Below are 13,574 nucleotides of genomic sequence, written 5' to 3' on the forward strand. Positions count from 1 at the left end.
TGACAGTTCCCAAATATGTAATTTTGTGAACTTTTTCAACTTTGACCTCACTTAATCGAAGCTCTGACTTTTACAATTTTTACGATAGCAGTTTGATTCCAGTACAGATTTTTAATGACACGAATATCTTTGTCATCTATTCTATTCCTATATTTTTTAGCATCTGTATTAATTCTACATGCTTTAGGTACTTTATCAGATGCCTTTTCGAAGTCAACGAAGCATGTAAATACTTATTTTCTTTGATCACGGCATTTTTGTAATAGGATATTTAGCCCAAAAAGTGCCTCCCATAGCATTTCTAAAACCAAATTGCGTATTTTCAAAATCTTCTTCGCATTTGAGTCTAATTCTGTTCTGGAGTATTCTTAGGCAAATCTTAAGAGTGTGGTTTATTAGGCTAATTAATCGATATTCTGAACATTTTCTAACATTGTGTTTTTTAGGTATTGTAACAAAGATGGACTTGAGCCAGTCTGAGGGAATCACTTAAGTGTTATATATTGCATTAAAAAGTTTTATCAGTAAATATTTTTATGTTATGTTTATTAGCAAATCAGTTGGTGTATCATCTGGACCACAAGCTTTCCTAATTTTAGCATTTTTTAAATCGTGTTCTACCTCTGATTTCATAATTTCTGGGCCGTCAGTAGGTACAATAATTTTGGTAGAATTTGGTTGCCATTCTCTTCTTATTTCGTTCTCATTTACAATAATTTTGTTGTTTTTGTCAACTAGTACAGAGGGGACTCGTTTTTTAAATATGTTGCTTATTTCTTTTACTTTTTTGTGCACATTAAAAAAGTCGTGCCCAGATATCACATCCTCAATTTCCTCGCACCTTTCTCTCATCCATTTTTCTTTGGCTAATTATATCTCCCTTTTATTTCTTCTCTGTAGATGTCTATATTCTGTTTCATTCATTTCAATGTCTTCTGTCAGCTATTAATGTTTCTTGATTAAGTTACTTCTAGACCATTGTTTGTGGAGATTTTATTAACTTGATTTTTAAATTAATTCCATAGTTCCTCTGGATCTTCTAGTTGTTCTCCGATATTCTTTATTATAGAGTTTTCTCTTATTCTTTTTGAATGTTATCTTTTATGGTTTATATCGTCAAAATTAATTATATTGGTTTTTGTCGTTAGATTCGTTTTCACCTTAGTTTAATATCTGCCACAAGGGGTTAGTGATTCGATCCAATATCTGCTCCTGGAAATTTAGTGACTTTTTTGACGGCGTTTCGGAAGCGCTCTGTTACAAGTATATCTATTTGGTTTCTTGAAAACCCAGGGCTACTGCAATCATCAAATGGAGCTTTCCAGGTATATATTCGTCACTTGGGTAATTTATACCAGGCGTTTAAAATGACCATATCGTTATATTTACAAAATTCATACAATCTCTGTCCTCGATAGTTAGGTTATCCAAAACCATAAGGACCTACAGTTTGACCTCGTCGGCCTTCCCCAATTTTTGCATTGAAGTCGTCTATAGTATATAAAATTTCATGTTTATTAAGCTTCTGTAAGATGTCTAGGATTTGATCATAGAGCTTTTCGACTTCATCGTCATATTTCCTATCTGCAGTGGGGGCACATATTTGAAGTAGGTATATTGGTTTTGATTGGTTGAGTATTTATTTGGAGTAATATTATTCTATCCGAGAGTGGTACGAAGTTGGTCACCTATTTACTCAGTTCTGATGTTACTAATATGCCTACACTTCGGTAATATATATTCTTTATCTATGGCCTACACCATTTTTGTGATGCGGGTCTCCTGTGCTGTTTCCGGAATAATATACACTACTGTCCTTTTTACATGTCCCTGACTCTGGCCATCTCAATTCGCTGATTTCCAGTAGATCTATTTTCATTTCTTGAACTTTATTGTCAAGTTCTCCAGCCGCAAATAGACTTCTGATATTTTATGTCCATATTCTCAAATTAGATTTTCCTCCCTTTAGGATTTCTTTACGAGGTTTTTGTATGTTTACGGCCTGAGAGGGCTCGTGGTATAAATATGTTTCCCTTCTCCTGCCGAATCTTGGCCTCCGCTTTTTATGATTAGTAACGGTTTGCAATTAATGTGTCAATTCCATGGTGATTTTCCTGAGGGTACTCTATGAGTCTTTAATGCAGTGGTTCCCCTTTGCCTTCTGCATTATTACGCCGTTGACCGTTTATTCATTCATCCGCCTTAGGGGTTGGCCAGTAAGTGAGGGGTTGCTTATGTGAGGTTGACATTTGGATAGGAGAGGCTATACGTTGCATCACTATCCCTTACATCCTTAATAAATACTATTCACCTTAAAACCCAAAACAAAAATTTAGAGCTATAAAAAAATATTAAAAGTCCTCTGGTAAATGCGTTAAGCGTTTATCAAAACTTCTTAATCTATCGCCCTCAATATTTTCTTCGAGCAAAATTTTGTATCCCCGCGTTCAATTTTAAAATATCTGCCTTATTTTTAACTTATTTATTACAAAAGATTTATTTTTTAGTTGAATAGCTCGTTTATGTAATATTATCCAAAATGATTACAGATTCGGTGTTTATAGATGTGGACAATCCCAATTTTTACACCCCTCGGAAGTTAGTGTTGGTTTCAAGGCACTCGCTGTGGCCACGCCTATGTCCATGATTAGTGGAGAAAATGTTTATCTCATTGACTCCAGCTGTTATAAGCGAGTGGGTGCCCTTTTCTTTAAAGGAACTTTTTTCCTTTGTCTGAATGAAAGGATACTACTCCCGGTCAGGTTTATATAACATTTTCTATGCTGCAATCATCATTATCATCATCATCAGCCCATAGTCGTCCACTGCTGAACATAGGCCAGCTCGAAAAACCTCCATTCAGATCTATCTTGCGCTGCTGCAATCCAGTTGGTACAAATCCTCTTTATGTAGTCAGTCCATCTTGTGGGTGGTCTTCCCGGGTTTCGTCTATCCGCTCTCGGTCTCCACTCCAAGATTTTTTGGTCCACCTATTATCCTTCATTCTAGCGACGTGTCCTTCCCACCTCCATTTAATTTCGGCTATGTGTTTTATATTGATTTCTACACCAGTTTTTCTACGGATTTCTTCGTTTCTTACCCTATCTCGCAACGTTATGCCTAACAATGATCTTTCCATTCTACATTGCGTCACTTGTAGTTTTCGTGTAGATGTCTTTGTTAGGGTAAGTGTCTCTGCGCCATATGTAAGGACAGGCAGGACACACTGATTAAAGGCTCTTCTTTTTAAGCTGATATTTATATCACCTTTAAAAATATCACGCAGTCTTCCATATACTGCCCATCCCAGTGTTATTCTTCTTAGCAGCTCAGCAGTTTGATTATCTCTGCTAATTTTTACTGTATGTCCAAGGTATATGTAGCTGTCAACAATTTCGATTTCGACGTCTTCTACCCTTCAAGGATGGCTCGGAACTAAATTAGTCATCATTTTTGTCATTTGGTAGTTAATATTTAGACCTACTTTACGTGTGCATCGCTGAGTTCATTCAACATATCACTGGCAGCCTATAGGTCATCTGAAATCAGAACAATATCATCTGCGAATCGTAGATGACTAAGCATCTCACCATCAATATTTATTCCTTTACTTTCCCATTCCAGTGACTTCAAAGCATGTTGAAGTACAGTAATGAACAACTTAGGCGACATAGTATCTCCCTGTCGAATACCTCTCCTGATATGTATCTTATCAGTAGGACCGTGCAGATTTATAGTTGTTGTAGCATTTCTGTATATATTTTCTATAATATTTTTGTACCTATGATCAATTCGACACTCTTCCAATGCTTTTAGAAGTGCGGGTAGTTCGATAGTATCAAACGCTTTATGGAAGTCTATAAATGTTAGAACTAGAGGTCTATTGTATTCAATTGATTTTTCAATCAAGACTTTTATGCACTGTAGGTGGTCATTTGTACCGCTGCAATACCTTCAAGAAAAAGCATATTTCAATACAATGAAAATCGCAACTATTTGTGTAATCCCAAACTAAATACAAATATCAATGCTCTTCAGATTGAAGACCAATTGCATTATCTCTGTGCGTTAATAAACTTGAAGAATATGATGAAATATAGGTAGATTGGTAGACCTCTTAGATTGAGTAGAAGGGTGATTAGAAGGGGTAGGGTATTTGCAAATCGCTGCAGATGCAACAAAAAAAAAAAGAGTTTGTCAAAAGCAAGAGCAAAACAATGCTCTAATTATTATTATATAATAATTTTTTTCAAATCAGTGTTCACTGTATCTCAAAAACTACTTGATCAATCCTTTTAAAATTTTGCACACTTCTTTTATACATAAATTACTAGATCGCAACGTCAAGACATTGTCCATTTTGTTGTTACAATTAATTTTACAAGATTAAATTAGTAAAATTTTAACAAATTTTCAAAAAAACAAAAAATTCGTCTTTTTTACTTCAAAAATTGGAAAAAAACGATCAAATGCGAACAATATCTCGACGTTGCAGCCTAGGGAAAGTCATAAACTAACGAAATCTATTTATTTTTTTGTCAACAGATGATCCAGTTTTTTATTTTTAATATTTTTGTACCAAAATTTCAGATAATACTCTTGAAATGTACTAATGTTATAAATAAATTTATATCAAACAATTGATAGCAAGCAGCTTGAGAATCTCAAGGTCTTCTAGGGCTATTATAATGATTGATTTGAAGGCACCATGATTATGACTACAAAAAATTATACCAAACAATAAAAGTATGTGACGAGTAGCTCTACTAGACACTAGACCAAGTAAAACATAAGCTAATTTAAACAAAAATATATTCAAAATAAATAACAAAATATAATTATTAATGTTACAAATGCTGTTTTGCATTTTCAACATTTAAGAGTTACTTAAACAGCTTTATTCAGGTGCGTTCATGCAGCTTATTGTGCTGAATAGGTTTTTATGTAATATTTAATATTGAACTGGTGATAACCAAACTAACTTTTCATTGAAAAAACCAACATGTTTTCAGTTCATTGTATTCTTTATTACAACTGTGTGTACCTCTTACTCTTACAAAAGTTATACTAGATTAGTTGCAGTTCCATTATGATTGACAATTAACTTTTGCAATATTCTGATGTGTATCTGCCATAGACATATAATACAAGATAGACTGATCCTTGCAATACCAGCCCGTTCCCCCAGTATGATAGAGAAGACTGACGCAAGGCAGTCCCTGCATCTCTTTTTAATTTGCCAGGTTTATCGACTATGTGACCTAAATGATCCAATGGGAAGGTTACATGCTTGATAAACCCAGCCCATTAGAAAGAGATGCAGGGACTGCTTTGCATCAGTTTTCTGTCACACTGGGGGAATGTGACTCTATTGCAGCAGTCAGTCTATCTTGTATTATATGTCTATGGTCTCTGCCATGTTATATAAAAACAAAATAAAAGGTTATATATGTATTCTTAAACTAAATTTTACATACTGAAAAATATTAGTTGTTATATAAAAAATATATATCAATCGGATCTCATTTTACATAAGTTTAGACCTGAGCCACCACAGCCATATATCCATTAATAAAGAACAAGGGGTCTTCTTGACTCTCAAACTGTCTACATGGCTTTCTATCAGAAAATGGATTTCGATGTGGGTCAACTAACACCTTTACTTCAGTTTTGGCATGATTCTTAACCTCTTTAATATCCTTTCTTATTTCTTCCAAAATATAAGCAGTTAATATCAAAGGAATATTTTTATTAAGAACCAAGTATTCAACGCTTTCTCTCCACAAATATTCAGGAAGATTGTCATTCTCAGATAAAAAATTTTCTACTTTATTAGCATGTATACCACTATTATAAGCTACAACTACATCAGGTTTTTTCAAATGGGTCACCATATTGTGATAAAGCTGTGTATGGAATGTTACAGTTGTTTTACATTTTCTATTTTTACAAGCACTACACAATTGAAAAGTAAATTTATCTGTTGTACCATTATGGTTTAGGTCAGGTCCAATTACAATAAAATCCAATGAATTTAGATTCTCTATCCAATGAAATATTAGTTCTGCCATATGTAGCCACAATCTACCAATTTCATACATGTCACCTCCAACAAAATGAATATTGAGCATATCTTTTTCAATTTTCCTATTAGATACTATTCCAATTTTTTCAAGTCCATACAATATTGTGGCAACTGGTGACAAACAATTGTATTTCCTAATTTTAGTCATAAAATCACCTTTTGAGAACTTTTTATCATATAAATTAGTAAGCTCTTCTAGAGTAGACGGTAAGATTAGAACATCACTAGAAATTGTGTTTGCTTCTATTTCAACTACATCAACATCATTAAATATTGGATATAATCCAATTTCCAGATTCAGTTTAAAACTCTTACAGTAGTTCTCATGTTTACTTTGAAATTTGTGCTTGTGATCTTCTGAACAAAAGAAAACACTTCTACACTTCTCGCATTCAATATGGACATCACTTGTGTAGCAGATCTCACAAATCCTTGGGAACATCCATATTTGATGTTCATAGTCAGATAAATCACGATTTAGATATTTGCAGAGTAATCTGTATTTCAGTTTCTTTACTGTAAGGAACTCATCAAAATTTGTTAATTCAATGAAAGAGCACTCATTGTTGACTCTTGTCAAAGCCGAACAGAAGTCTTTGTGATGTTTCCAATCAACTTTCTGATGATCTTTTGAGCAATACGCTACACTCTTGCATTGAGCGCATCTTTTCAAATGTTCTATTCCTTTGCAAACATGACAAATATTAGTATGAAAAAATAGACAATACTGATCTACAGTCAAATGAGAATTCATGATGTATAAGCACAATTATTTATCGTACATAAATGAAAATAAATGTACATTAAAGTTTTTTTATTCCTTCAAACATTACAAATTTTAAATTTAGGCTACGACCTAACCCTCTTATTACGACTACACCGGCTTTTAGGTTAAGTAAGTAAAAGTTCTCAGTTCTTCTTTCTTCTGCCTTCTTTTCGTAGCTTAGCCATATTTGGCCATATATACCTATTCATTTTTGGCGATATACTCCATTTGGCAATATACTGTCGCGTCTGTGGCTTGGCTTAGCTGCCAACGCCAAGCCTATGTGGCCAACTGGTTAGGATTTGTGGTTAAAATCGATGGATAAATATAATCCGAATGCCCTTATGTCCAACTTCTCGTTCGACGATGTGAAATAATTCCTGAAGTCGTAGAGTACATGTTTTATTGGTAGCTAATAAATATACATGTATGGGTGTGAGACGTGGACCTTGACCAAAGAAACTGAAAGAAAACTTAAGATGTTTTGAGAGGAAAATCCTCAGAAGAATCTTTGGGCCTTATCACGACATTAATAGCAACCAATACCGAATGAGAACAAATGCTGAGGTCAAGCAGATGTATAGAGCGAGCGATATAGTCCAAGAGATTAAATCCCAACGTCTAAGATGGGCTTGCCATGTCGATAGACTCCCTAATAACCGCCTTGCCAAATTAATATGGGAGGAATCCCCCACGGGAAGAAGGCCCTTAGGACGTCCACGAATGCGATGGAGGGACAATATATGATCAGATCTAAGAACAATGTGGCTACCCACTGACCCAACTATTATGGACGACCGTTCAAGATGGAAGCAAGTTGTGCAGTCAGCCAAAACCCACCCCTGGTTGTAGTGCTACGAGAAGAAGAATAAATACATTAGATGGAACTTATTCAAACAATGATTTCTGTATGAAGTGAATATTCTAATTAGACTACGTGCTAAAAAGCGTTTAACTCCAATTTATAATCTCACAAATAACACGCCAATTCATCAAAAAGTCCATTGCCTTGCACCTTAAAATTTGCAACTTTGTACTTTGTATAAGTATTTTCCGGACTAGGGAATGGAATTTTGAAATAATTCAGCAAGCTATCGAATTTTATCGGAAGGTGAACATCCTCGTAATTAAAGTATATTATAGATTCCATTACAATGATATAGGTACAGGTAAATTAGGAAGTTTGGATTAATGTGAGATTACAAGGGTATAATTTGTGATTAAACATCTGTGTACTTCTAAGGCGTGGTCTATCGACTATCTGCGCGGAGTACGCGTTGCATCCATAGACATATATATTAAATTATTAACTTGTTAATATCATAATAATTTACATAGGTACAATACGTAATTTTTTGGTCAGATAGCTTTGATGAAAATAATTGTGATGTGAATCGCTTGTTATATACGTCTATATGTTGCATCACCTTTCTACATGCATCTGCAGACTCCGTATATTGTGGCGATCTATTCAAAATGCGTGCTGCGCAATGCATTTGGTTTTTTTTTTAATAATAAATATTTCATTTTTGTCTGGAGTGTTGTTGGATGTAACTCAGTAATGACAATGACAAATAACTGACTTACACCATTTTTATTTTAACCGCCCCAAAATTACATTTGTATCTGTTACAACTCCATAAGGAGAAGCTTAGTTTACAAAATTTTCTAATCTGGAGAGAAGTATAATTACACAATTGTGTTGTCAGAGAAGTAGACTTTGTGGTATTCCAAATCCCCAAGTTGAGTGCCTAATATAATAAAGTGAGTTGTGGCGACAATAGCTCAGTGGCTATGTACTGGCTTAATGAGCTGGGGTACCCGAGAGGGCAGGCACCAGGAAATTTTTAATATCTAATTTAATTGAGCTGCCATTGTGCTTCGGAGGGCATGTAAGACACAGTCACGACTACGGAAGTAGTCATTGACAGTACAACCTGAGCCAGAAGGCTACACGAACGGAAAATATACAATAGGCCAATTGCCTGCAGTACGACAAGTTATAACAAAAAATGGCTTCCGAAAAAAAAAGGAATCTCATTTGCTTGGAAGGGAAATTTAAGGTGATCCAGCACTCATTGACGTGTTGTTCAAAAACTTAAACTCAAAGACATTCGCAATGAAAAAGTTTTTAGTGTTTACAAAGACACATGTGTAGTTAGCAGAGTCGTTTACAAGAGTATCTTTACTTGCATGGTAAAGCATGTAAGTGATTAGTGCGCGGTAGTGAATTCTAAATAACACAACTTATGAGAAAGAAGCTATTAACTGTCCTATTTTGGACATTTTTCACATTTGGTTCCGGTGAAGATAAGTCTCCTTGGACTTTTTCTTTAACTTAATGTTCCAGGTTCAGAAGCTATGAGTTCAAGTTCAGATGTACGTTAGGTATAGTTCTTTAATAATCAGTCTGAGTACTTACACAGATCCTAGTCACAGCTATAGATAATAACATTGAATAACTTACAAACTATTTGATAGACCTAGCTGAGATTTAATGCACTTCAATAACTCATTAATTGCCATGATCACAGCAATACCTCAAGCAGTTGTAGTACATGTCATTACTAAAAAAAAGTTATTAAAATTTAAAAATTACTGCGAAAATAGGAATTTTTTGCAATTATCTCCGTCAATTGTTTACGTATTTTAATTTAAAACTTTTTATCTACCATTTTTATTTTAACCATTTTTCTCTAAAATGTATTGAAACATGATTTTGACTTTTATGATCGCTTAAAAAAACAAAGCAAAATCAAGTAGGGAACAAAATTTTTTTCTATGCTGTGTTACGCATAGGCCTGACAGCTTAAATCCATAATCTATATAAGAAAGACAAGAAAGAGGAGGCAGAACAGCAGAAGCAGAAGAGAAGAACTTACTTAACCAGCTTAACCTAGAAACGCTAGAAACCGGTGTAGTTTAAATTTAAAATTTTATCGCACTATAAAGTTGTTGTCTATACTGTGATTTTATAGTGTACATTTTTCATTTATATAAGATAAATAGTGCGTACACCTACACATCATGAATAATCATTTGAGTGTAAATCAATATTGTCTATTTTTTCATACTAATATTTGTCATGTTTGCAAAGGAATGGAACATTTGAAAAGATGCGCTCAATGCAAGAGTGTAGCGTATTGCTCAAAAGATCATCAGAAAGTTGATTGGAAACATCACAAAGACTTCTGTTCGGTTTTGACAAGAGTTAACAATGAGTGCTCTTTCATTGATGTAACAAATTTTGATGAGTTACTTACAGTAAAGAAGATGAAATACAGATTACTCTGCAAATATTTAAATCGTGGTTTATCTAACTATGAACATCAAATATGGATGTTTCCAAGGATTTGTGAGATCTGCTACACAAGTGATGTCCATATTGAATGTGAGAAGTGTAGAAGTGTTTTCTTTTGTTCAGAAGATCACAAGCACAAATTTCAAAGTAAACATGAGAACTACTGTAAGAGTTTTAAACTGAATCTGGAAATTGGACTATATCCAATATTTAATGATGTTGATGTACCCGAATTAGAAGCAAACACAATTTCTAAAGATATTCCAATCTTACCTTCTACTTTAGAAGAGCTGACTAATTTGTATGATAAAAAGTTCTCAAAAGGAGATTTTATGACTAAAATTAGGAAATACAATTGTTTGTCACCAGTTGCCACAATACTATATGGACTTGAAAAAGTTGGAATAATATCTAATAGGAAAATTGACAAAGACATGCTCAATATTCATTTTGTTGGAGGTGACATGTATGAATTTGGTAGATCCTGGTTACATATGGCAGAACTAATATTTCATTGGGTAGAGAATCTAAATTCATTGGATTTTATTGTAATAGGACCTAACCTGTCATATAATGGTACCACTGATAAATTTACTTTTCAATTGTGTAATGCATGTAAAAAGAGAAAACGTAAAACAATTGTAACATTCCATACCCAGCTTTATCACAATATTGTGACCAAATTGAAAAATCCTGATGTAGTTGTAGCTTATAATAGTAATATACATGGTAATAAGGTAGAAAATTTTTTATCTGGGAATGACAATTTGCCTGAATATTTGTGGAAAGAAAGCATTGAATACTTGGTTCATAATAAAAATATTCCTTTGATATTAACTGCTTATATTTTGGAAGAAATAAGAAAGGATATAGAAGCAGTTAAGAATCATGCCAAATCAGAAGTAAAGGTGTTAGTTGAAGCACATAGAAATCCATTTTCTGATAGAAAGCCCTGTAGAGAGATTTGGAGTGAAGAAGACCCATTATTCTTTATTAATGGCTATATGGCTGTGTTAGCTATAGAGTAAACTTTTATGAAAAAAGATCTGATTGATATATATTGTTTAATATACCTTTTCGTATGTAAAATTTAGTTTAAGATTACATAATATATGTATATTATAAGCTTTTGTTTTGTTTTTATATAACATGACAGAAACATAAGAATATATTTAAAGTTAATTTTCAATCATAATGGAACTGCAACTAATATAGTATAACTTTAACCTTAGTAAGAGATACATGCAGTTGTAATAAAGATTACAATGAACTGAAAACATGTTGTATTTTCAATGAAAAGTTAGTTTGGTTATCACCAGTTCAATATTAAATATTACACAAAAACCTATTCAGTAAAATAAGCTGCAGGAAATTCATCTGAAGCTGTTGCAGTTATCCTTAAATGTTGAAAGTGCAAAACAAAAGTGGTTAAAGATTTCAGTTAGTTTAGAATCCTGTACTAAATTGTTACCTATACTTGTCTTTTCCATATATCTTGTTTGTTTTAAGTCATTAATAAATTGCACTCATCTTTCCCCATTATTTAATATTTGCAGTCATGCTGTATTGTCAGGAGCTCTATTATTTTTCATTTTATTGAATACTTCATTTATTAATTTCTAGTTGAATATCAGATTTTTTTGACGTGACAACGTCTTAAATTAGGTTGTGGCTCGGAGTCACTCATGAAAAAGTGTAACGCCCGCTCACGTCCGTTACGATGAGTCACCGAACGAGAGAGAGGCCCGCCGGACCGGCGAATGCCTTGCGTCTCTGTCCCACTCAAACATGATCGGTCCGCTGCGCGCGCAGCACTAGAGAATTAGGCGCGTTGAATCGGTGCGTGCTTGTGTCTCTGTCTTTCTCGAGCGTTCTTGGCGTTGGAAAACCGAGAAAGCGTCATAATACAAGTTCACACGTGTGGTTAAAGTATCGTCAGCTGTGTCTGTAGTGAAAATGTGGAGTGCTTAGATTCGTCATTTACAACAACTACAACAATAAAGGTAAATAATTGTACACTAATATTTCATTATCGTAAACTATGATTGATTGATTAATTGTTAGATTGACACAAAAGTTGAGAAACTGAGTTTATAGGTTATGTCATACTATTAATAAATGACTGTTATCCCATTGTATCCAGGGAAAATAATCGAACTAACGAAAATAAGCGATCTATCGTAAATTATCATCGACATCTACGGCGGAAGTGGTCCAAGTTGCGATTACAGACGCAACTCGTGTCATTAAACCCAAGGGTGACATGTGCATGACTGAAGTTACTTGCTTCACCGCTAATACTAGCTTCAAGTTTATACTCGGTGCTGTATATATTCATCCAGGAGCTAGTATGCAAGACATTGGAATGTTACTATGGCAAGGACTCGGTCCGTACGTTCACAACAGCCAGTACGTGCCACCGTTCGTGCAAGTTGATTCTAGTATACCGATTCTTCTGTGTGGTGATTTTAACAAAAACGTAAAGTCGGACAACTCGTTTCTAAATTTCATGAAATGTACGTATAATCTTGATTGCTTATCAAACGTTTCTAAGTCAACTACGTTAAAAGGAACAACCATCGACTTGACTTTCGCAAGACACATTACAGCAGAAACACTTCCTTTCATTTCATGTTTCTCCTATCACCGTCCTATCCTCAACAAAATCACTCAAATAGAAATTAGTTAAGTTTAAGTTTACATGTACAATGTTTTAGTAAACAAAATATATTTCTATAGTTAAAATTTGTACAATTCTTATTTTCATTCAATTCCTTGTTCCTATTGTGCAATTTAATAATATTCATATCAATAAATATTCTACCGAGAAAAAGACGTTGTCACGTAAAATCTTCGCCCGTAAAACCGACTTTACAGGCAACCGATTTTTTTTAATCTTAGTGCATTTGCTTTCTGTTGATAATTTTATTGTTTGCTTTAATTTTTTGTAGTTATCATCATGGTGTCTTTAGATCATTATGATACTCTTAAAGGGCCTCGTCATTCTCAAGCTGTTTGCATCATTCTACTAATAGCCTAAGAATCCTAAGATCCCACTCCAGGATCACTATGTTCATAATTTAGTTAATCAAACTCACATTTTTACATACATTTAAAATTAGAAGAATACATTGAAAATAGGTTGATAGTCAAAAAGTGGCCTCAAATATTTTTAATTCAATTAATAGTAATTAATTTTTGACAAAAATTTTATTTTGTTTATTTATTTTTTAAATAAAATACGCTGCTCATGACGTATATGCATGTTTTTATATCAAATTAAAGCTAATTTTTTTCTTAATACAGTGATATAAGTTTGCCCGAGAGAAAATGGTCAAAAATTAGGGTTGCCAACTGTTAAAAACATGTGGTATCAAAGTTAAAATAAAAGATAAAGCATGCGTCGATAGATATATAATAAT

At 33.6% G+C, this 13,574-nt stretch overlaps 2 protein-coding genes across 2 annotated transcripts; one reads left to right on the plus strand and one right to left on the minus strand.

The window, feature by feature from the left end:
- Window positions 1-5,438: 5,438 nt before the first annotated feature.
- Window positions 5,439-7,067, minus strand: LOC140435985 (uncharacterized). Its single transcript, XM_072524697.1, has one exon. The coding sequence runs from the start codon at window positions 6,837-6,839 to the stop codon at window positions 5,538-5,540; it is 1,302 nt and encodes a 433-aa protein (XP_072380798.1). The 5' UTR covers window positions 6,840-7,067; the 3' UTR covers window positions 5,439-5,537.
- Window positions 7,068-8,318: 1,251 nt separating this feature from the next.
- LOC140437153 (uncharacterized) lies at window positions 8,319-11,279 on the plus strand. The gene has a single exon (XM_072526494.1). The coding sequence runs from the start codon at window positions 9,879-9,881 to the stop codon at window positions 11,178-11,180; it is 1,302 nt and encodes a 433-aa protein (XP_072382595.1). The 5' UTR covers window positions 8,319-9,878; the 3' UTR covers window positions 11,181-11,279.
- The last annotated feature ends 2,295 nt before the right edge of the window (window positions 11,280-13,574 follow it).

This window comes from Diabrotica undecimpunctata, chromosome 3 (assembly GCF_040954645.1).
Source record: "Diabrotica undecimpunctata isolate CICGRU chromosome 3, icDiaUnde3, whole genome shotgun sequence".
NCBI classification, from domain to species: domain Eukaryota; kingdom Metazoa; phylum Arthropoda; class Insecta; order Coleoptera; family Chrysomelidae; genus Diabrotica; species Diabrotica undecimpunctata.